This window comes from Chiloscyllium plagiosum, chromosome 6 (assembly GCF_004010195.1).
Source record: "Chiloscyllium plagiosum isolate BGI_BamShark_2017 chromosome 6, ASM401019v2, whole genome shotgun sequence".
Taxonomy (NCBI): Eukaryota; Metazoa; Chordata; class Chondrichthyes; order Orectolobiformes; family Hemiscylliidae; genus Chiloscyllium; species Chiloscyllium plagiosum.
Window position 1 is genome coordinate 264,049 of NC_057715.1, and position 25,955 is coordinate 290,003.

Below are 25,955 nucleotides of genomic sequence, written 5' to 3' on the forward strand. Positions count from 1 at the left end.
TGTCTGTGCTAAGAGACAAATTAATACAAAAATATTGTGCCTGTTATCTCTGGCTCAGGGGAAATAAAAAATCCCTTTTTAGGCAAGACGAGGCAGACCAGGGATATTGGGAGCATTCAGTTAAGCACTATGTGTTTGAGTGTGCAGAAAGTAAGTGAGCAACCCTGAGATGCAGTCTGGTCCAATCTGTGAGCTGGTGCTTGTCACTGAGTGCAAAGTGTCCTTGCATTAGCTTTTCACTGCTAGTTGCTGGTGTGCTCCAAAGTGTAGCATTGAGATGCAGCAGCGAACTATATGCCGACCAGAGATGTATCATGATGGTGCAAGAGGGAGATGTGGAGTATGTCCTGAGAGATTGTTGCCAAGTAACAGACATGGAGGTCATTTGAAGCAAGCAGCAAGTTTTTTTTATGGCAAATACATTGTTCCTTAAATAAGGAGACCAAAACCGTACAGTCTCCAGCTGTGATCTCAAGCAAGGTTCTATACAACTGCAACAAGATATCTTTACTTATGTTCTCAAATGCCCTTAAATTGAATGCCAACATGCCATTTGGGCCTTGCCAGTGAGAGTGACATCTTATGAAACTTTTAAACAAAAAATTACTGCCATCTTAGTCTTTGCTTCACAGGATTTGGTTTTCAGTCAATATCAAGATTGGACACCATTCCTACTTCCCCTCTCTCCCCTAAACACCTCCCACCCTTCCCTAAACCACAAAAAAATGATGCCTGTGTTAATCCTGTTACATATACCTTTAGTTTTCTGACTTATTCTCTGCTCAAGACTAAAACTACAGTTGGAATCTTATAAACTATACTCACATATGTCTTCTCTCTCTTATTATTTTTAGGTTAATTTAAACTGACTGTATATCGCAATTTTCTCAGATCAACAGCTACTTATAACTCCTTTCTCTTAAACCTATCTTTTACCTCCCACTCTACAATACTAGTCTGATAAATTCCCTCTGAAATTTACAGCAAATCACTTTCAAACCCAGTTGTCATCTTCGGATGTTGAACTTTCTCTGTAAGTTTCTCTAGGTTGGCTTCAATGTTCTGCTGCACAGGTTTCTTATGGACAGACGCCTTTCAGAGAGCTACTCAGCTGGCAATTGGTACTTAGCAGTTCTTTGCTGTTCTCCCTCTAACTGTTCAAAATGTCCACGTTTATACCCCAAAACATTGGATTATTTCATTGGTTTGATGTCATCCAAAACAATAAATGCAAATTCGATTGGAGTTTGATATCTGGGGCATAATTTAAACAGATTGGCCAAATTTGAATATGTTTTTGTTCCATGGCAACACAATTCCAGCTATTTGTTTCAACCAAATGTTACACTTTTAGATTGTTCAGCACACTCTGTGATTTCAGTCAGTCCTTGCTAGCTACCTCGCTCTCTTAAGGGTACAGTACACACCTACACCTTCATAAACAATGCACACACCTCCAGCCTGCCGATCAGCTTTGTATTTGCATAAAAGGAGGTTATTCCTTGTCTCTTTCCATAAGTTGCCTGCCTTTCCCTGGAATTTTTAAGCCACACATTTAACCATCTAATCTGTTTGTCCTTATGACACTTTGCACCAGAAACCCAGAGATAAAGAATAAAAAAGCTTAAAATATTAATTTAACAATTAATGATCTATTGAACTTAACAATGAATGTTCAATTGCAGCTTTAGTGGAAGCTGCGCAAAAACTCTGGGAAATTGCTGATTAATAATATTAATCTTATAGAGCACATAAATCTGTACAAATGATATGGAATAATGATATAAATACTTAAAACATCTGTAAGATGCTTGGAAAATTTTCACCTTTGACAGATTGTGTCCCTTCAATATATTTGGCATGACTGTGCTATTGATCGATGCTGGGTCACATACTGAAGATCTGTTGTTTCTCTAATTAGCAAGCTGTTATAAATTAAGATGCATGATAATTAAGATTGCTTAAAATATGGAGTTGGAAAATAAAATGTTGCACCCAGTAATGCACAAAGAACATAACAGGATTGAAAAAGCAAGATAAGACACTGAGAAAAATGTTCATTTTGGTGTTTATCTTGGAAACATGACATTAAAATTTAACTCAAAGCAGTGAGTTAAGAGAATTGATTGTACTGAGTAGACATTGGTTTTTGTTAGTCCACTTGTATGTTATAGAATCGTGCTAACTTCAAGTTCACTTCCAGAATATAAACTTAAAGATGAAACAAGGAAATATCACTTAATGCAGAAAAAAATTTGAGAAAAGTTCTAATGTTGAGAATTGTCATGCCAAATGTTTAGTACACCAGAATGTATCAAACTGATGGATTGGGAGATTTGGGTGAAGTATATCTTGCATTTTCCACTGTTAATGATTGTTATATTTTTACTTCCTGAAGCATTTGTTGGAAGAAATTTCCCCATGGATACACATAGCAATGGAATAAAACATCGAGCTCTTCTTCAGCAGAGAAGAATGAATATTGGTTTAACCACACATAAATCTGATCAAATAAGACAGGTACCTTCATAATATTACTGTGTAAAATTTTCCCACATTAATTAAAGGTGATCTATTGAGGTATCTTTTTGCCGATAAAATTTGGTTCTGAGGGAGGACTGTATAACAAATATCACTTCCAAAATACTGCTGTAAAACAGTTAACAATGAAACTGATGACAATGTAACAGTGGAAAAGGTAACAATTTATTTTGAATTTTTTCTGTTCCAACCATGTGTATAGAAGGAAGCTGTGGCTGTCGTTACTCCAAGCTCTTCTCAGTATTAACCCTTGATACCAGAGTAGAGATCCAGAGCTACTAAGAAACTTGGCATATTTTCGATGGGTTAGGGATGGTTGAATATATTTAATAGGTATACATATTATATGATAATTATATGATTATAAATAATAATATTTATATGTCATTAAATCTGTGAAAAGAATCCTTCAATTTTAAAATGATTACATGAAGAGACATTGAGGAAAATTTATTTCGGGGAATATATTTATCGCAGCAGATGCCAGTATGCCTGACATCCCAAGGAGAGTGTTAAGTCAGGGGCAGGAACTGACCAAAATTAACATAAGCAGAATACCAATAATGCAAAAAATAATGGCACTAAAGACTAATATATTTCCAGATCCGCATGGTTTCAAGCAAGTAGGTGAAAACATTGCAAATGCTTCAAATATAATCTTCCAAGTAGGTGGGAGGGGAAATGTGAGGAGAATGCAAAGATGCTTCAAGGGGATTTGGAGAAGATAAGTGGCTGAGGAAAGAATTTGGCAGGAGGAATACGTTGGGGAGAAATGTGAGGTTATCCACTTTGGTAAGAAAAACAGAAATGTAAGTTCTTTTTAAAATGGGAAGTGTTGAACTTGGATGTGAATTTTCTTAAGTCACTGAAAGTTACCATGTGGATACAGCAAGCTAAAGAAGGCAAATGATATGTTGGCCTTCATAACAAGAGGACTTGAGTATAGCAGTAAAGATATCTTAATACATTTATATAGAGCCTTCATGAGACAACAACATATAGTGTACAGTGTGCCAGTTTGGTCACCATACCTAAGGAAAGACATCCTTGTCACAGAAATTATGCAATAAAGGTTCATCCTTGAGTTGAGAGTTCTTTAGGGAACAGTAAACTAAACTGAGCCTGTATTCTCTAAATTTGAAAAGAATGAAAGGTAATCTCATTCAAACAGACAAAATTCTATTCTGAAGAAGAGTCATACCAGACTCGAAACATTAATCCTGTTTCTCTCTCTGACATGCTTCCAGATCTGCTGAGTTTACATAGAACATAGAACATTACAGTTCACTACAGTCCCTTCAGCCCATGATGTTGAGCCGCCCTGTGAAACCAATCTGAAGCCAATCTAGCCTACACTTTTCATTCTCGTCCATATGCCTACTTGATGACTATTTAAATGCCGATAAAGTTGGCAAGTCTACAACTGTTGCAGGCAGTGCGTTCCACGTCCCTACTACTCTCTGAATAAAGAAACTACCTCTGAAATCTGTCCTATATCTATCACCCCTACATTTGAAGCTATGCCCCCTCGTGTTAGCCATCACCATCCTCGGAAAAAGGCTCTCAGTGTCCACCTGATCTAACCCTCTGATTATCTTGTAGATCTCAATTAAGTCACCTCTCAACCTTCTCTTGAACGAAAACAGCCTCAAGTCCCTCAATCTTTCCTCGTAAGACCTTCCCTCCATACTCGGCAACATCTTAGTAAATCTCCTCTGAACCCTTTCCAAAGCTTCCACATCTCTATCTTTGTAGCATCCTTATACACAGGTGAGGTGCCGGAGGACTGGAGGGTTGCTCATGTTGTCTCCTGTATAAAAAGGGTAGTAGGGATATTCCAGGTAACTCCAGATCAGTGAGCTTGGTGGGAAAGTTGCTGGAGAAGGTAGTGAGGGATAAAATCTATTTATATTTGGAAAAGAATGGACTTATCAGTGATAGGCAACATGGTTTTGTGCGGGGGAGATCATGCCTTACCAACTTAATAGAGTTCTTTGAGGAAGTGACCAAGTTGATAGATGAAGGAAGGGCTGTAGATGTCATATACATGGACTTCAGTAAAGCGTTTGATAAGGTTCCCCATTGTAGACTAATGGAGAAGATGAAGTCACATGGTGTGCAGGGTGTTCCAGCTAGGTGGATAAAGAACTGGTTGAACAACAGGAAACAGAGAGTAGTAGTTGAAGGGAGTTTCTCGAACTGGAGAAAGATGACCAGTGGTGTTCCACAGGGGTCAGTGCTGGGGCCACTTTTCTCTCTGATATACATAAATGATCTGGAAGAGAGCATTATTAGTGTGATCAGTAAGTTTGCAGATGACACGAAGATTGGTGGAGTAGCAGAAAGCATAGGGGATTGTCAAAGAATACAGGAGAATATAGATAGACTGGAGAGTTGGGCGGAGAAGTGGCAGATGGAGTTCAATCCAGGCAAATGTGAGGTGGTGCATTTTGGGAAGTCTAATTCTAGAACAAATTATACAGCAAATGGAAGAGCCTTGGGGAAAGTTGATGAGCAGAGAGATCTGGGAGTTCAAGTCCATTGTACCCTGAAGGTTGCTGCACAGGTGGATAGAGTGGTCAAGAAGGCATATGGTATATTTGCCTTCATCAGACGGGGTATTGAGTATAAGAGCTGGCAGGTTATGTTAAAATTGTACATGACATTGGTTCGGCTGCGTTTAGAATACTGCGTTAAGAGTTCTGGTCGCCATATTACCAAAAGAATGTGGTCACATTGGAGAGGGTGCAGAGAAGGTTTACGAGGATGTTGCCTGTAAGGGAGGTGCTAGCTATGAAGAGAGGTTAAGTAGGTTAGGCTTGTTTTCATTAGAGAAAAGGAGATTGAGGGGGGACCTGATTGAGGTCTACAAAATCATCAAGGGCATAGACAGAGTGCATAGAGATAAGCTTTCCCCAAGGTGAAAGATTCAATAATGAGAGGTCACGCTTTTCAAGGTGAGAGGTGAAAAGTTTAAGGAGGATACACGCAGCAAGTAATTCACACAGAGGGTGGTGGGCACTTGGAATGTTTTGCCAGCAGAGGTATTAGGGCCAGGCACGGTAGCTTCATTCAAGGAGCATCTGGACAGATGCATGAGTAGGTGGGTAGCAGAGGGATACAGATGCTTAGGAATTGGGCGATAGGTTTAGACAGTGGAATTGGATCATCTCAGGCTTGGAAGGCCGAAGGGCCTGTTCCTTGGCTATAAATGTTCTTTGTTCTTTGTTTGTGAGACACTACCTACCCTTCACGAAACCATGTTGACTATCCCTGATCAACTTTTTCCTTTCTAGATGATTATAAATTCTATCTCTTACAAACTTTTCCAACACTTTACCCACAACCAAAGTAAGGCTTACTGGTCTATAATTACCAGGGTTGTCTCTACTCCCCTTCTTGAACAAGAGGACAACATTTGCTATCTTCCAGTCTTCTGACACTATTCCTGTAAGCAATGACGACATAAAAATCAAAGCCAAAGGCTCAGCAATCTGCTCCCTGGCTTCTTAGGGAATCCTAGGATAGACCCCATCCAGCCCAGGGGACTTATCTATTTTCACACTTCCGAGAATTTCTAACACCTCCTCCTTGTGAAACTCAAACCCATCTTGTCTAGCAGCCTGTTTCTCAGTATTAATCTCAATAACATTAATACTTCTTCCAGTGTGAATACTGATGAAAAATATTAATTTAGTGCTTCCCCTATCTCCTCTGACGCCACGCACAACTTCCCACTACTATACTTGATTGGTCCTAATCTTTCCCTAGTCATTCTTTTATCTCTTTTATACCTATAGAAAGCTTTAGGGTTTTCCCTGGTCCTATCCACCAACAACTTCTGATGTCCCCTCCTCGTTCGTCTTAGCTCTCTCTTTAGGTCTTTCCAAGCTACCTTGTAACTCTCAAGCGCCCTAACTTAGCCTTCACATCTCATCCTAACATAAGCCTCCTTCTTCCTCTTGACAAGAGATTCAACTTCCTTAGTAAACCATGGCTCCTGCGCTCGACAACATTCTCCCTGTCTGACACCCACTAGCTATTCCTTGAATAAATTCCACATTTCTATTGTGCCCATTCCCTGCAGTTTCCTTCCCCATCCTAAATCTTGTCTAATTACATCGTAATTGCCTTTCCCCTGGCAATAGCTGTTGCCTTCTAGTATATACCCATCCCTTTCCATCATTAAAGTAAACATAACTGAATTGTGGTCACTATCACCAAATTGCTCACCTACCTCCAAATCTAACACCTGACCGGTTTCATTACCCAGTACCAAATCCAATGTGGCCTCACCCCTTGTTGGCCTGTCTACATACTGTGTCAGAAAACCCTCCTGCACACATTGGACAAAAACTGACCCATCTAAAGTACTTTAACCATAGTATTTCCAGCCAATATTTGGGAAGTTGAAGTCCTCATAACAACTATCCTGTTACTCGCTCTGCTATCGAGAATCATTTTTGCTGTCCTTTCCTCTACATCTCTGGAACTATTTGGAGGCCTATAGAAAACTCCCAACAGGGTGACCGCTCCTTTCCTGTTTCTAATCTCAGCCTCAGTAGAGGAATCCTCGAACGTCCTTTCTACAGTTGTAATTGTGTCCTTGACTAACAATGTCACACCCCCACCTCTTTTACCATCTTCTCTGTTCTTACTGAAGCACCTAAGTCCCAGAACCCGCAACAACAATCCCTGTCCCTGTTCTATCCATGTCTCTGAAATGGCCACAACATCAAATTCCCAGGTAGCAACCCATGCTGCAAGTTCAACTACCTTATTCCAGATGCTCCGAGCGTTGAAATAGACACACTTCAAGCCAACTTCCTGCTTGCCAGTGGCGTCTTGCAAACTTTACTTTAGACCTCCCTACTTTCAACCTTCTCGATACTCGAACTGCAACTTCGATTCCCACCCCCCTGCTGAATTTGTTTAAACCCACCCGAAGACCATTAGGAAATTTCCCCTCAGGATATTGGTACCCCTCTTGTTCAGGTGAAGACCATCCTGTTTGTAGATGTCCCACCTTCCCCAGAATGAGCCCCAATTATCCAGGTATCCGAAACCTTCCCTCCTGCACCATCCCTGCAGCCACATGTTCAACTCCTCTCTCTCCCTATTCCTCGCCTCGCTAGCACGTGGCACGTAACAAACCAGAGATAACAACTCTATTTGTTCTAGCTCTAAGCTTCCATGCTAGCTCCCTGAATTTCTACCTTAAATCCCCACTTCTCTTCCTATCTATGTCGTTGGTGCCTTTGTGGACCACGAGTTGGGGTTGCTCCCTCTCCCCAGCAAGGATCCCGAAAACACGATCAGAGCGACGAATCCTTGCACCTGGGAGGCAACACACAAACCATGAGTCTCTCTCATTCCAACAGTACCTCCTATCTGTCCCCCTAACTATGGAGTCCCCAATAACTAATGCTCTGCTCCTCTCCCCCATTCCCTTCTGAGCAACAGGGACAGACTCTGTACCAGAGACTTGTGCCCCATCGCTTACCCCTGGTAAGTCATCTCCCTCAACGGTATCCAAAACGGTATACTTATTGTTGAGGGGAATGGCCACAGAGGATCCCTGCACTGCCTGCCAGTTCCCTTTCCGTCCCCTGACAGTAACCCACCTGCCATTTTCTTGAATGTGAGGTGAGACGACCTCCCTGTAACTCCTCTTAATAACCCCCTCAGTCTTCCAAATGATCAGAAGTTCATCCAGTTCCCTAACGCTGTTTTCAAGGACCTGGAGTTGGTTGCATTTCCCGCAGATGAAGTTGGTAAGGACACTCGTGGTGACCCTTGCCTTCCACATTCTGCAGGAGGAACACTCAGCTGCCCTAATCTCCATTCCCACTGTTCTGAATTCCTAATGGGCATACTAACAAACTAAAAGAGAGGGAAAAAAAGACTAGTCACCTTATCAATGCTGACACACCGAACCTGTTTTTGGGGTTAGAGGAGGAGGATGGGTGGGAGATACTTACCGAGTAGTGTTTCGGGTAAAGTAACCGCCCAACTATAAAGCCTCACTTACCTAGTAGTCCCTTGTCCACTCCTGCTCAGCGTGAGCTCTGCCTGAGCATGAGGTAAGATTTTAAACTTTACTCCTACCTTCTGTTGGGCCTCTGATTCTTGCTGTCGCTCCTCCCACTGCAACTTATGCTGAGAAAATGAAGAACGCTGAACTCCTGAGGTAAGTTTTTAAAGTCTACTCCTGCCTTCCCATCGGGCCTCTCAAGTTAGATTAGATTACTTACAGTGTGGAAACAGGCCATTCGGCCCAACAAGTCCATACCGACCCGCCGAAGCGTAACCCACCCAGACCCATTCCCCTACACTACGGGCAATTTAGCATGGCCAATTCACCTAACCTGCACATTTTTGGATTGTGAGAAGAAACCGGAGCACCCGGAGGAAACCCATGCTTAGCAGACCATTTCAATTGGGATTTAAGTGTCAGTCACATTGCTGTGCTTCTGTAGTAACACGTTGGTCAGACCAGGTAAAGACAGAAGATTTTCTCTCCAAAAGGACATTAATGAACCAGATGGATTTTATCACAATCTGGTTGTTGCATGAACTCTATTAATGAAATAAGTATTTCATTCAACGGATTCATTTCCAAAATTAACTTCCCCTAGCTACCTTCAAGTATTTTAACTCCTGTCTCCAGAACCTTATTTGGCTCATTGGGACTAGACCAACAACTTTATCACTATGCTGTTCCATAAAATGAATGAATTTAATGCTGCTTTGACTAAATAACAGAAAGCTGCATCAAATAAATAATTTATAAGAGTTCACAATGATGGAAACAACCGAATTTAGTATTGGATATAATTTTAACCAAATAAAGATGTGCTGTTAATAAATTGAAAGAACCCCAAATGTCAGCAAGACTGACTAAGTATAAATATGAGTTTTAGTCCACCACATTGAATTCTGGGGCCTCCTTGAGAAATTTAGCTAATTAAACCTCAAGTCAGTTTTAAAGGAGGATTGAGGCTGTTGGAACCTGATGCAGTCCTGTCAGGTTTGCCAATAGTCAGCTACACTTGGTACTGATCAGATCAGATCAATCCAAAGATATGCAGTTTAGATAGATTGGCTATGGTAAATTGCCCTGCATTGTCCACGGATATGCAGGCTAGGTGGGCTAGCCATGAAAAATGCAGAGTTACAACAATGGGGTGGGAGTTTGGGTGTGGGTGGGATGCTCTTATACAGGCATCAGTGGATTGATGGGCTGAATGGCCTTTTCCCATGCTGTAGTGATTTTATGATATGCTGAAGTTTGTGATCCTTGGATGGAAGTGAGCATACATTGATATGTGCTGTGCCAGGGAGTGACTGGAATTCAAAGGAGTAAAACATACATGGGATTAGAGAGTCCATTGGAAATGAGTTGTGGGTATGATCATAACTTAATGTGGGAGTAATTATTTGGGAGGATTGAAGTGTGTAATGAAACAAACACAGAGAAAGCTGGAGAAACTCAGCAGGTCTGGCAGTATCCGTGGAGTGAGAAATAGTGTCTACTGTGACTGTTCTTCAGTTTTTCTCTCCACAGATGCTGCCAGATAGAGTCATAGAGATGTACAGCATGGAGACAGACCCTTCGGTCCAAATCATCCATGCTAACCAGATAACCCAATCCAATCTAGGCCCACCTGCTATCACCCTCCAAACCCTTCCTATTCATATACCCATCCAAATGCCTTTTAAATGTTGCAATTGTACCAGCCTCCACCACTTCCTCTGGCAGCCCATTCCACACATGCACAACTCTCTGTGTGAAAACGTTGCCCCTTAGGTCTCTTTTATATCTTTCCCCTCTCACCCTAAACCTATTCGCTTTATTTATGGACTCCCCCTTCCCAGGGAAAAGACCTTGTGTATTTACCTTATTCATGCCCCTCATGATTTTATAAACCTCTATGAGGTCACCCCTCAGCCTCCGACACTCCAGGGAATACAGCCCCAGCCTATTCAACCTCTCCCAGTAGCTCAAATCCCCCAACCCTGGCAACATCCTTATAAATCGTTTCTGAACCCATGTAAGTTTCACAACATCCTTCCAATAGGAAGGAGACCAGAATTGCATGCAATAATCCAACAGTGACCTAACCAACTTCCTGTGCACCCGCAACATGATCTCCAAACTCCTGTACTCAATACTCTGACCAATAAAAGAAAGCATACCAAACACCTTCTTTACTATCCTATCTACCTGCGACTTTACTTTCAAGGAGCTATGTACCTGCACTCCAAGGTCTCTTTGTTCAGCAACACTCCTCAGGACCTTACCATTAAGATATAAGTCCTGCTAAGATTTGATTTCCCGAAATGCAACACCTCGCATTTATCTGAATTAAACTCCATCTGCCCCTCCTCAGCCCATTGGCCCGTTGTAATCCGAGGCAACCTTCTTTGCTGTCCACTACACCTCCAATTTTGGTGTCATCTGCAAACTTACTAACTATACCTCTTAAGCTCACATCCAAATCCATTCTCTGTGTTTGCTTCAGATTTCTAGCATCCACAGCATTTTGCCTTTATTGAAGTGTAATGAACTTAAAGGAGGAAGGCCAAGATAACATATGAAGGAAATTGAAATCATGGAGGAGAAGAACTCAGACAGGACAAAAATCAAGGAAAAGAGGAAGGACATCTTGGGGAGAAACTCAAGCTGCTCTATTGGAGAACAATAGAGCATAAGAATATTAAATGAGAGGTTAATTAGGGTGAGGTGTTGCAAGGAGGTGCTAGAGGAGTATGGTAAGAAATCAAAGATGTAAAGATATATGTGATCAAGATATAAAGCCAATACCATCACCACAGATGGAATATCGTCCTGCTTTCTGGAGGAGGAAGCAAAGAGATTTTAATTGGGCAAAGGGCCAATGGCAGGATGAAAGTTTGTAGTGAGGTTTTCTGACCTGTCAAGGTGCACTGAGCTTACCAACAGGAAACATCAGTGTCTTACATGGTCATTAACACGCCAGTTCATCAGAATTTAGTTCCACTTCTAAGTTCCCAATGGACAAGAAATACATGCTTTCAGATTAATGATTGCATGTAAGTGGCTTCACCAGGGGAAGTAGCCATATTTGTGAACTTTGGAATGAGTACCCACTGCTTTGTCCTTTTCGGGAGCATTCATCCATGCCATGATTGAGATAGCAGTGGTCTTAGGTTACATGGGAGATGACCAGAGAGATGACTGCAGTTCAATAGACATAGGGCAAAGAACTGGCCAAGGGTGGAGGTCTAGCTGGTTAAAGGTGGAAAGGCCAGAATCTTTTGCTGTAAGTGTTCATACTAAGAGCACAGGTGGTGCTTGAGATCTAAGGAAAATTACTGCCTGTCTGTGTATCCTGTAAATATCCAGAATGCTTACCCTGACCTCCTGCCCAATTCTGCTACAAAATTCACTGTTATCTCATGTATGCATTTGTAAAGTACTGGCAATCATGTAATCACGCAAGAAATGCCAACCCACTGTGCCCAAGTATTACTTGGCCACTTCCACACCTGCTGCCAAACCTCAACTCCACAACAGTAGTTCCTGTATCTTCGAGGAGAAAGTGAGTCTGCAGATGCTGGAGATCAAAGTTGAAACTTTATTGCTGGAACAGCACAGCAGGTCAGGCAGCATCCAGGGAACAGGAGATTCGACGTTTCGGGCACATTCCTGAAGAAGGGCCTGTGCCCGAAACGTCGAATCTCCTGTTCCCTGGATGCTGCCTGACCTGCTGTGCTGTTCCAGCAATAAAGTTTCAACTAGTTCCTGTATCTCTAAAGCCATTTCATGATTTGCAATAAGAGAGACAAAACAGCTGAGGAGATGAAAATAATCTGCACATAGAGAGATGCATAACTTAAATACTTTTGCGACCCTAACCAAAGTGGATTCACAGAAGCCTTTGAACTATTGGTGGAATTATTTTGTTCTTTAAATTTTCTGCTGCACATATAATTATATCCTCTGATGCCCTTTACAACATTCACAATGCAGTGCAAAACTACATCAGTAATATATTTAAAACAATTAGATTAAAAACTGAATTGGGTGCAATATGAGAAGCCACATAATCTCCATAGTCTAAAAAGTAAATTAATTATAGTTGTTGTAGTCATTTTTGAATTCTCTGGTAGCTCATCAACATTAACTATTTGAAAGATTTATGAAAGAGAATCTTATTGAATAAAATTGCTGGTAATTTGATACAATTACTGTTACTTTAGTTTCTACCATAATTTACTGATGTTATAAATTAATTTTGTTTTACAGAACATCCAGATTAGTCCATTTCCAAGTACTTTTGATCCAGTCCTAACAATAAATGCTGCTCAAAACACTGAAGAAGGTGCCATTTATATTTTGCAAAAAGAAAACAGATGTTGGCTTATCAAGTGCAGACTATTTTGAACATTTGCATTCTTTCACTGATACCACACACTCTGAGTGCTTACAAGTACAAAGATAATAATGTTTCATAGATATAGTGTCTGGTATTGTCTACACATTGGTTTATCTGACCAATCAAAAACTAGCTTTATTTAGTGGAAGGGAACTGACTGTTCTTCTTTCTGTCCAGCAAGTAAATCTAAAATACTATTTTTTAAAAATTCAATGCACTATTACTTTAATGTGGGTTTTGAAGTTTCGCGTTCATTCCTTTAAGATTTGTGTGCTTATTTTAGTGATTTCAACAGTGCTTGGATTTGTAACGGGTAGATCAAATATGAATAGTTTATTAATATTTTGAGGTGTTCACTGATTATGGATAAAGAAACAGCTGTAGATTTTGTGTCTGTATATTTCAGATGAGATTTGATTAAGTTATCCACAAATGTTATCATTTGTGAATGGAATTGAACTTGTGGTAAGGCTTGATAATTGGTTATGAGATAGAAGATAGAGACTAGGATTAAATATAACATTAAATAAAATCAGGAAACATTGGAAATACTCAGTAAGTCGACCAGCATCTGTAAAGAGAAAAAAATCATGTTAATATTAGAAAGTCTTTTAATTGAAAGACCTATCAGTGTAACAGATTTTAAGCAAGTGCAAAGGCAGGATATATTGACTGGGAGTTAAGAGATCAAGTAAGAGCAAAAAGGGGAAGATATTTGTTTGGGTTGCTGAGGAGAGAGGTCATTCAGATTGGTGCTAAGAATTTAAAATGACAAGCCCAGGGTTGTGCTTGGGGAATAAATGGAGTTGTTCCACAAAATGATCACTGAATCTGTGCTTTGTCTCACCATTATAAACATTGTGAACAGCAAATGCAGTATACCAGATTGAAAGAAGTACAAGCGAATCACTTTTAACTTGAAAATGTCAGGAAGGAGGTTAAAGAAAGGGTATTGCACTGCCCGTGCTGAACTGGACTGGACTGATTGACCAGGTCTTGCTTCCTCCTTTACAAGCCGTTTGTTTACAAGATTAATAAACAATTATAAAGTTAAATTTCTATTTAAAGTTTTGCTTAGTAAAGGAATTTAAAGTACCACTTTACACTAATCTTCTGTTTAACTGTCATTTGTGACCAGGTTTCCTAACTTTCAACTTATGTATTAGTAGCATGAAAGCTAGGTATTTTCATGGTGCAGAGTAGTGGCGCTACCTCTGATCCAGAAGGTCCTGGGTTTAAATCCCATCTGATCCAGAGGAGTTGTAATACATCTGAGCACGTTGTTTAAAAGTACTTGGTAGCATGAAAGCTAGAATTTAAAAAGCCTAACAGATTAATTGTTTTTCTGTTATCTTCTCAGCAGTTTCACAAAGCACTGAACAATTTATGCTGGCAGAAAACATGGTGGAAACATCTGCTCTAGACAGTGACATCCTTTCGGCGATGGAGAAAATAGAGACTCAACGATACAGTTTTCTTCAAAACAAAGTTCAACAATTAGGTCTCAGTGCACTATCATTTGAAGAACAACAGCTCCTTCAGTCATTAGACCGTCTCAATCAAAGATTGCAGTGTAAGTAAATTAATCCAGGAACTCTTCAGTTAAAATTTTTGCACTCACACATATACAACTCAAACCTAAATTAAGGTGTAATGAGTTAAAGTTCCCAAAATTGTTTGAACTTTGATGAGATATTTTTGTTAATTTTTTTTAATGCTGTTTCCCAATATTGTAGATGCATGCTGTTGTTTAAAGCTTGTGTATGAAACTTGCAGTAACATGAGCTGGAGCTTTTCTCTGCATGTCCAGTATAATTGCCCCAGCTCCTTCAGCTTTGGCACAACCAATCAGCTATCAGAGTGGAGATTTTTGGAAAGATCCCCTGTTAATTCCATCTGGAGATTGCATTATTGAAAGTGACTGGAATTGATTTCACACACAGTTTATCTGTAAATATCCCATTTGTGATATTTTGCCACAAAATGTATTAGCTTGTTTTACGTAACTGTCATTCACTCATGATTTGGAGATGTAACTGTCATTCACTCATGATTTGGAGATGTAACTGTCATTCACTCATGATTTGGAGATGTAATTGTCATGCACTCAGCGCATTTAAATGGAAAAAGTCATCCTGCTTTGATTGGGAGACATAACAATCATTTTGATGACAGGTTCTGGTCACTGTAGTTTGTAGAGGCTGTTTTTAAATAGACTTTGTTGACTGACTTTGCTGTAAAATGTCAATTGTCATTATAATAAATATTTATAGATAGCATAGCAATTAGTTGCGCTTTAGCATACAATTAAAATTAATGAAGCAGTCTCTCTCAGCCCTTTGAATTTAAAATCTTCATCATCCAATCCGTCCATAACATCATTTCACTATATCTTCAAATTCAAGATTGGAGGATCCTTTCTACATTCTGGATGTATGAGTCTGTGTTCTCTTCATTTCCCACACTGTTCACTATATCCCCATAAACTACTTGAACCTCTGTAATTCTTTATCTAAAATTATCGACCTCCAACTGCATTTATTAACTTAAAACTCAAAACTTATCTTGTCAGCTTTCAGTGATCAGATCCAAATCCTTGCACAATGGCTTAGCGTTCAACCTTATTGATATTTGCTTCCAGTCATTTACAGCAGTGCTTGTCTGGAGAGGGGACCACAGAGTCACCGAACTGTTACAACAGAGGCGGAGGCCATACAGCCCGCCATGCCTGGAACAGACAGCTATTTAGTGCTATTTTCCTGCTTCATCCCCACAAGCATGCACATTGTTCTTCTTTTCTTTAAAAACTGCATAATTATCTTTTGAATGACTCTATTGACAGGCAAGTTAGTCAGTAATCTCTGTCCTGCTGAGAAATAGGGATGCCACTGCATATAGTTGTGGGGTCATCAGATAGCTAGTGTGTGATGTAGAATGACACCATCAGCTCCCGTTAAAGACAGTGGTAGTTATGAAGGTCTGCCTCATCACCTTGCCCAAGCTATATGTAATCAATATAATGATTTAAAGTTAATAAATGCAGTTGGAGGTGGATAATTTTAGAGAAAGAATTACTGAGGTTCAAGTAGTTTATGGGGATATAGTGAATAGTGTGAGAAATGAAGAGAACATGTACTCATACATCCAGAATCTCTATAATGGAGATAAACCTATGTATTAATATTGACAGATATTAATGGTAGAAATGTGTTGCTGGAAAAGCGCAGCAGGTCAGGCAGCATCCAGGGAACAGGAGAATCGACGTTTCGGGCATAAGCCCTTCTTCAGGCTTATGCCCCAAACGTCGATTCTCCTGTTCCCTGGATGCTGCCTGACCTGCTGCGCTTTTCCAGCAACACATTTCCAGCTCTGATCTCCAGCATCTGCAGACCTCACTTTCTCCTCAAAGATATTAATGGTAGTCCTTATGAACTTTGCCTAATTACTATATTTAGCCCATTCATTCAGCATTGAACTTAGAGTTAAACCTTAAACTTAAATTACCAAATTGGCTAGGATTTCCTCTTGAGACTTGTTACTGTGGAAGTTAATTGGGTTATCTGAAAAGGAAGAATGAATTGCTTATACTATGATGAAGCTTACATTAATTTTATCCACATTGATCAAGTGCACCTTGATTAAGGACCAATACTGGAATAGAAAGATCATAAGACTGTCCCAAAATTCCTGGTGTCTATATGGAATTCAATTGGTTATGGTGAAATGATAGGGAATATAGATTTAACAAATGTTATTTTCAATGAATCATGCAAAAAACAATACATGTTACTGACACAGCAGCTGAAATACTTGTTTATTTTAACCCTCCTGCTTTGAAGGCTATAACACTGGCTGGGGTTGTCACCTGAAGTTGTATGTTACCAAGATTTTCATCAATGAAATGTATTTAAGCCATTCTAATCCTGACCATTCTCAATGTCCATCTTTGAATGGCCATCAAAATTGAGAGCTCTAATCAATTTGCCCCACATTGCCAACCCAAATGAGGTGAGGATTACCATTTTTACAGAACTTATGCTTTGTCTGAGACTAGCCTACCTATCCTAACATTTGACATGTGGAACACCCTGATGTACTTTTTTCTATTTATCCATTTTGTGGGATGTGGGTGTTGCTGACTGGCCAGCATTTATTGCCTGTCCATAGATGCCCTTGAGAAGGTGGTGGTGAGCTGCCTTTTTGAACCACTGCAGCCCACTTGCTGTGGATTCACCCACAATGGCATTAGGGAGGGAATTCAAGAATTTTGACCCATTGACACTGTAGGAGCAGCATTATATTTCCAAGTCAGGATGGTGAGTGGTGTTCCCATGTATCTGCTGCCCTTGTCTTTCTAGATGGAAGTGATTGTGGGTTTGGAGGGCGCTGTCTAAGGATCTTTGGTGAATTTCTGCAGTGAACATTGTAGATAATACACACTGCTGCTACTGAAAATTGGTGGTGGAGGAAGTGGATGTGGTGCCAATCAAGGGATGGCAGCAAACTTCTTGAGTGTTGTTGGAGCTGCACCCATCCAGGCAAGTGAAGAGTATTCCATCACACTCCTGATTTGTGCCTTGTAGATGGTGGACAAGCTTTGGGGAGTAAGGAGGTGAGTTACTAGCCTCCTTATTCCTAGCCTCTGACCTGCTCTTGTAGCCATTGCGTTAATGTGTTGAGTCCTGTGTAAGGATGCTACTGAGTAATATGGTACATGTATTCACTGTGCTACTGGGAAGTCCATGTATTCAATTTCTGAGTTGTTCCTCCAGGACTTTGAGGCAAAAGTGGAGCTGTGGTAGTGATGGGAATATTGGGGTTGAGGTGGGATCATAGGCATAAATTATGGTATTCAGGTAACCACATCTGATAATTAATAGACAATAGGTACAGGAGCAGGCCATTCTGACCTTCGAGCCTGCACCACCATTCAATATGACCATGGCTGATCATTCCTAATCAGTATCCTGTTCCTGCCTTATCTCCATAACCCTTGATTCCACTATCCTTGAGAGCTCTGTCCAACTCTTTCTTAAATGAATCCAGAGACTGGGCCTCCACTGCCTTCTGGGGCAGAGCATTCCACACAGGCACCACTCTCTGGGTGAAGAAGTTTCTCCTCATCTCTGTCCTAAATGGTCTACCTCATATTTTTAAACTGTGTCCTCTGGTTCGGGACTCACCCATCAGCGGAAACATGTTTCCTGTTTCCACAGTGTCCAATCCTTTAATAATCTTATATATCTCAACCAGATCCCTTCTCAGTCTTCTAAACTCAAGGGTATACAAGCCCAGTCGCTCCAGTCTTTCAGCGTAAGGTAGTCCCGCCATTCTAGGAATTGACCTCATGAACCTACGCTGCACTCCCTCAATAGCCAGAATGTCTTTCCTCAAATTTGGAGACCAGAACTGCACACAGTACTCCAGGTGCGGTCTCACCAGGGCCCTGTACAGCTGCAGAAGAACCTCTTTGCTTCTATACTCAATCCCTCTTGTTATGAAGGCCAGCATGTTATTAGCCTTCTTCACTACCTGCTGTACCTGCATGCTTACCTTCATTGACTGGTGTACAAGAACACCCAGATCTCTTTGTAATGCTCATTATAATCTCAAAATATTAGTTTAGCTTACATTGATGCTTGATTACTTATAGAAAATCCATGCTGAAATATTTTTTAAAAATTTTAAAACTGCTTTTCTTCTGCAACATAATTTAGATATCAAAGAAATAGTCCAGACAAGTCCATCGAATGGCCTGCTACAAATTTCATCTCCTTTTGTGAGTAAAGTGTTTCTCTAACTGCAGATCATTTCTTCCAAATGCCTTCAAAGGCTAATTTTCCAGGTGCTATTATTGTATCTAGTTCTATGAAGCATCACCATCACATGTATCTGGGTCGAATTAGCTGTACTGGATGGTTTCTTTGCACTTTACCTAGTCGTTGAGCCAAATTATAATGTGGTTAGATTTATTTTTAATGGGAGTAACAATGATGGGAAAATGATGCAGTGGAAAAGAGCTGGACAACCGAGTAACAATACTTTAGTTTTCCTGTAGTCACTTTTATTTTTAGATGCAACACTTTCCTCACTTATCCACATTTCAATTTTTTACTTTAATATCACAGTTGTACCAATTCTCTCAGTTCATAAAATAAAACAAAGAACAAAGAAAACTAACAGCCCAGGAACAAGCCCTTCGGCCCTCCAAGCCTGAGCCGACCCAAATCCTCTATCTAAACCTATCGCCCAATTCCTAAGCGTCTGTATCCCTCTGCTCCCCACCTACTCATGCATCTGTCCAGATGCTCCTTGACTGAATCTACCATGCCTGGCCCTAATACCTCTGCTGGCAAAACATTCCAGATGCCCGCCACCCTATGTGTGAAGTACTTGCCGCGTGTATCCCCCTTAAACTTTTCACCTCTCACCTTGAAAGCGTGACCTCTCATTATTGAATCCTTCACCCTAGGGAAAAAGCTTATCTCTACGCACCCTGTCTATGCCCTTGATGATTTTGTAGACCTCAATCAGGTCCCCCCTCAATCTCCTTTTCTCTAATGAAAACAAGCCTAACCTACTCAACCTCTCTTCATAGCTAGCACCTTCCTTACAGGCAACATCCTCGTCAACCTTCTCTGCATCCTCTCCAAAACATCCACATCCTTTTGGTAATATGGTGACCAGAACTCTAAACGCAGTATTCTAAATGCAGCCGAACCAATGTCATGTACAATTTTAACATAACCTGCCAGCTCTTATACTCAATACCCCGTCTGATGAAGGCAAGCATACCATATGCCTTCTTGACCACTCTATCCACCTGTGCAGCAACCTTCAGGGTACAATGGACTTGAACTCCCAGATCTCTCTGCTCATCAACTTTTCCCAAGACTCTTCCATTTGCTGTATAATTTGCTCTAGAATTAGACTTCCCAAAATGCATCACCTCACATTTGCCTGAATTGAACACCATCTACCACTTCTCCACCCAACTCTCCAGTGTATCTATAGCCTCCTGTATTCTTTGACAGTCCCTTATGCTTTCTGCTACTCCACCAATCTTCATGTCACCTGCAAACTTACTGATCAGACCAACAGTGCCCTCTTCCAGATCATTTATGTATATCACAAACAACATTGGCCCCGACACTGATCCCTGTGGAACACCACTGGTCACCTTTCTCCATTTTGAGAAACTCCCTTCAACTACTACTCTCTGTCTCCTGTTGCTCAACCAGTTCTTTATCCACCTAGCTAGAACACCCTGCACACCATGTGACTTCACTTTCTCCATTAGTCTACAATGGGGAACCTTATCAAATGCCTTACTAAAGTCCATGTATATGACATCTACAGCCCTTCCTTCATTTATCAACTTGATCACTTCCTCAAAGAACTCTATTAAGTTGGTAAGGCACGATCTCCCCTGCACAAAACCATGTTGCTTATCACTGATAAGCCCATTCTTTTCCAAATATAAATAGATTTTATCCTTTGGTACCTTCTCCAGCAACTTTCCCACCACTGACGTCAGACTCACTGGTCTGTAGTTATTGGAATATCCCTACTACCCTTCTTTTAAAGGGGGCATTGCTTTAAATTAAGGGGGGGTAGGTATAGGACAGATGTTAGGGGTAGGTTCTTTACTCAGCGAGTCGTGAGTTCATGGAATGCCCTGCCAGTAGCAGTGGTGGACTCTCCCTCATTATGGGCATTTAAGCGGGCATTGGATAGGCATATGGAGGATAGTGGGTTAGTATAGGTTAGGTGGGCTTGGATCGGCGCAACATCGAGGGCCGAAGGGCCTGTACTGCACTGTATTCTTCTATGTATTCTACTGCGCTGTATTCTTCTATGTTTTACAGGGCAACAATGTGAGCAACCCTCCAGTCCTCTGGCACCTCACCTGTATTTAAAGATGCTGCAAAGCCAGATAATGAGTTACTTGGTTGTAGTTTTTTGACTCCACTCCTAGTCCTAGATTTTCCAACTAGCAGAAATAATTTCTTCCAATCTGCTGCCCTGAATATAGTAGTATAGCTCATTATCATCCAGCACATTGTTTATTCATTTACAATGATAAATGTGAAATATTGCATTTTCATATAACAGACAAGTGTAGGGCTTATATAATTAATGGTATTGTCTTGGGAAGTGTTGTAGAACAGATGGACCTAGGGGTGCAGGTACATAATTCTTTAAGTTTGCGTCACATATTGACAGGATGCTTAAAAAGGCATATGGCATGCTTGCCTTCATTGCTCAGTCCTTTAAGTATAGGAGTTGGAAAGTCATATTAAGGTTGTACAGGACATTGATGAGGCCTCTTCTGGAATAGTGTTACCAGTTCTGGTCACCCAGTTATAGGAATAATCAAGCTGGAGAGGTTTCGGAAGAGATTTGTCAGGATATTGCCAGGTATGAAATGTTTGAGTTATAAAGAGAGACAGGATAGGCTGAGACATTTTTCACTGGAACATAGGAGGTTGAAAGAAGTGTATAAAATAATGAGAGGTATAGATAGAGTTAATGGTAGTTGTCTTTTTCCGAGGAGGGATTTCAAGACATGGGGGCACAATTTTAAGATGAAGGGTAAAGATTTTTAAAAAAACACGAGAGGTAAATATTTTACACAGAGTGTGATTTGTGTGTGGAATGGATTTCCTGAAGAAGTGGTGCATGTGGGTACAATTATAACATTTAGAACATATTTAGATAAACACATGAACAGGAAGGGTTTGGAGGGATTTGGGGCAGGAGCAGGCAGGAGGGACTGGTTTAGATTGGGATTATATTAGACATGAGCTGAAAATGTGTTGCTGGAAAAGCGCAGCAGGTCAGGCAGCATCCAAGGAACAGGAGAATCGACGTTTCGGGCATAAGCCCCTGCCCGAAACGTCGATTCTCCTGTTCCTTGGATGCTGCCTGACCTGCTGCGCTTTTCCAGCAACACATTTTCAGCTCTGATCTCCAGCATCTGCAGTCCTCACTTTCTCCTCGACATGAACTGGTTGACCGAAGGGTGAGTTCCATACAGTACGACTCTATGACTGTATGGTACAGTGAATATCCTTGTCTGTTGTTTTCTAGGTCATATCAAATGGTGTTTCCAGCTCAAGTACCAAACCAGGACAAGCTCTTTGTGGCACACAGAAGGATCGGAGCCTTACTCCTGATAATTACGGACAATTTCAAAGAAAATACTGAAGAAACAAGACCAGCTGATGACCATGAAATTCTACTTCCAACTTATTGTATAGTGTGGACTTTATTTTGAGGTGAAAACTTTGAAAAAATTTTTTTAGGTTTACAATGCACTTTAGCTCAAACCAATTTCACTTTTCGAAAGTTATTACCTCAATGACTAAAGGTAGTAAAGTTAACTTTGTTAACTTTTAACTACCGTAAGAACATGAAAACTAAGAGCAGGAATAAGCAAAGCTCTGTCGTTTTAATACAATCGTGGTTGATCTCACCTTAGCTTCAACTTCACATTTCTGCCCGTTCTAATTAACCCTTCAACTCATTATTAATACTAAGAACTAGAAGTGTCTACTATCATATTTCTCTGTATCCCCATTGAAAATATCAACTAAAAGGTGTCTGAAAAATCTATCTGATCAATAAGACAGTAAAATATTTTCTTATATGTAGTTCCTTCTGTGTTTGTTCCTCAGGTTAGGCAGAGGACAGGAAATAATTTTCACATGTGACTTAAGGATAATGCAGACTTTGTTTTTCTTGCACAAGTACAATGATTAGTTTAAATATAGTATCATAAATGAAGAACTGATAGACATAATTGTGGCTATTCCAAAAGAAACAATAAGGAGTGAGGATCTTGCAAACAGTTTCCAACTTGCAGAGATTGTCACAGTCTCACTTACATTTGTTTCCTTGACTGATCAAATTAGTAACTAGTAAACATAGTCATAGCCTTGAGAAAATAAGAACAAAATCGTATAGAGATTTGGTGTTCAGAATTATGTGCAACATTGCATATTAAATTTGATCCAAGCAAGGCGATTTGTCCATTTGATCAATTACCTTATTCATTCCTCTCTAAGAAACTTAACACTTCTGGCACCCTCTCACAGATCAACAACAAAACCTTATCGTCCTGACACTAGCATCAAAATACATAGTGGACTATAATTTGCTATGCAGGTGATGTCAGCCACTTGTTAGACTTGTTCCTGGATGTTTAGGTTTTTAAATTTTTCATAGGGCATCAGACAGATTGAATGGAAGTAACTAACATTTAAAAACAATCTTAAACATAGACTGTTTAGTCTAACAAGATCTAACTTTCTGCAGATGTGTTTAGTTTGCATTTATCATGGAAATATTTCAGCCTCATACTATTCTATGCATTTCAACAGTGAAGCAGAGAACAAGCTACTGTTTATGTAGAGCTAAAGGCTTTGCAGACAACGACGCTTGGATATTTGAACTTAACAACACATTTGCCTCTTGTATGAAATTGCTATACTGCTGTGGATAAATAACATTGAGAGTTATCAACTTCCCTGTTATCTTACTAACTGGTGTGACCAGTGACCATGAAGATGTTTCGGAATTTGCAAATAATATTTTTCCAACAATTTTGTCTCCAGTTTTTGCTTACTTCAGTAGATGCTATAAATGCTGGCTGCATTGAAATTCAGTGAGCACAAGTTGCCTTCCTGTATCTCATCAATGTGATCTATGCTTATTTACAAACCATGTGAGGGAGTTAGTGTTAACATGTGAGCATTATGGGACCATCATATTGAACCATTGTTCTTATCTGATACCAAACGTTGATATTTCCAATACAATTACTGAATAGCAATCAGGTTGGGAAACTGGAGATGACAGTCCATTCAAAGACATGAAAGCCAATTGAGTAATACAGAGAAGCTGTTTTTAAAAGGGATTTTTTTTTACTCTGGTTGGTATCTGTTTGAAACACTTTATAATGCTAATTGTTCTGTTGGAAAGAAAATAATGGTTATTAATCATAGTTTTGAGAGACAACAATCTCTTCTAATAGGTTTTGATTTTTTTTTCTTGCAAATAATATACAATAAGGAATGACTGTTGACATTGACATCTGGATGAATCAGAAATATTGCTAGGAAAAATTGCAAACTTTTTAGCTTTAATTTTGGAAAAAAGCACATGGAGGTTGAATAACATGACTGCAGATTCTTTTCCCTGTCCTTGTCCTGACACCTGTGTCTTTTTGTGTGGTGTATCTCTCTCTCTCTCTCTATCTTTCTCATGTTCTTTCTCTTTCTCTCTCTCACTCTCACTTTCTATCTCTCTTTCAATCTCTCTCTCTCTCTCTGTCAGTATAAAACTATCAAGAACTGCCATATGCAATATCAATGGTTGTTCAAAATAGTAAAACGAAGTTAAATTCAAATAGCTGGTTCTCTCCTGTGATCACAAACACTCCAAAATCTTTGAACTGTAAACCTAGCAGCAACAAAGAAATAATTACCTTGACATACTAGAAACTAATTCAAAAGTTTTTTGGCTGATAGAATGGTGTACTAAAGAGTAAAAGTCTCTGAAATATATTTTGTGAAACAGGCTAATATGTGCATTCATGAAAAAGTTTAATTTTTATAATCACACACTGAAATTAAATATATCCTTCAATATGCTTTGTTAAAAAAGACTTCTATTTTATTATAGATGTAACCATTATAGTTGAATATTGTGGCACAGCCAAAAACATCAAATTTACATGTACATGCATATTGAAACATGTAAGCTTGGATTTATTTTGTTACAACGTTGTAGTAAGAATCAAAATATTGATCCTGCTTACCAGATTTTGAATGATCAAATTTGTGTTATGATTGTAACCTCATTTCTAGTGTACTTTGTAATATATTTGCTAAATTATACAAACTCTGTTTTGAATATTAATTGATATGTGATTGCTGTTTAATTTTTGATATTTTGTCTAATTTTAAACGTATTTTCCTTAATATTGCAACTTCTATCAAATTGTGTAATTCCTTCTTGTAACTACAACCTAACAATCCACTAACTCATCCCCCGTATTGTAGATGAGAGAAGTACAAAATAGAAAATCAGGTCCCAAAGGAGTTGTTTGTTGATCTATAAGTTTAAGGATAATGTTAGTATGACAGTTTCTTGGATGTCTGTTTTGGAAGAGTTTAATATTGACTCAAGATTTCCAGTCTCTGCTGGGAGTTGCCAGGGACTTGAACTTCTGTTAGCCAGGGCCCCTGTTGTCTAAGACCCTCTGAAAAAGGCACTAGTCTGTATTAGTTTAAAAAACTTCAGACAATTCCAACTTCCTTAACTGAATAGTTATCCAAATAAATGTTAGACAGAAAAACCGTAATATAACTCTTGGGTATCAATACAATTGACCCCCCAATTCCCCAGTCCAGAACTTGTCTGACTTGCTTGTAAAACAGCCACTGCCCCATCTCCTTCTTGACTCAATCTTGCTAGTCAACTGCTTACCCATTTACCCAGCCATCCCAGCTACTGACACACCTATACATTTATCCATTTACCCACCAATTCATTCATACAATCTCAATATCATACTGGGAAGCTTTGAGACACTTACTTATTGGAATACCACAGGTGCTGCTGTAAAAAGGGAGCATGACTTCTGCACAGACTTTTGCAAGGCTCCCTCCACAATTTCCTGCACTGACTGACATCTGAAGGATTTGCAAAATGGGAGTTTATCTAGCAGAAACAGAGATCACTGTGCTAATCAGAACATTTGCCTTAAAAGTCCATTGATGTCCTATTTTTTGAGTGTACATTATTCTAAAAATCATACACGATGATCTAGTAGCTGAAAAACAGGCATCCATGAGGTCCTGCACACAATCAAAAGGAGAAAAATTGTCTTCCGTCACAATCTATAATCTCATGACATTTTTTCTTATTTGTTTTAAGATTAACAATAAGCCTGGTACAGAGAGTTATGTAGAAAGGCAGACCAGG

At 39.8% G+C, this 25,955-nt stretch overlaps 1 protein-coding gene across 7 annotated transcripts in view; it reads left to right on the plus strand.

Annotated features, from left to right (window-relative positions):
- Positions 1-25,031, plus strand: part of cep126 (centrosomal protein 126) — a 75,710-nt gene extending 50,679 nt beyond the window's left edge. For 2 of the 7 annotated variants that reach the window (XM_043691111.1, XM_043691114.1), the window contains exons 4-8: positions 2,399-2,520; positions 12,833-12,908; positions 14,323-14,535; positions 18,680-18,741; positions 22,056-25,030. In XM_043691111.1, the coding sequence (XP_043547046.1) occupies positions 2,399-2,520; positions 12,833-12,908; positions 14,323-14,535; positions 18,680-18,741; positions 22,056-22,172 (590 nt within the window). In that variant the 3' untranslated portion in view covers positions 22,173-25,030. Of the gene's footprint in view, positions 1-2,398; positions 2,521-12,832; positions 12,909-14,322; positions 14,536-18,679; positions 18,742-22,055 lie in introns of those variants that run through there. The other 5 variants (XM_043691112.1, XM_043691116.1, XM_043691115.1 and 2 more) reach the window with 5 other exon arrangements.
- The last annotated feature ends 924 nt before the right edge of the window (positions 25,032-25,955 follow it).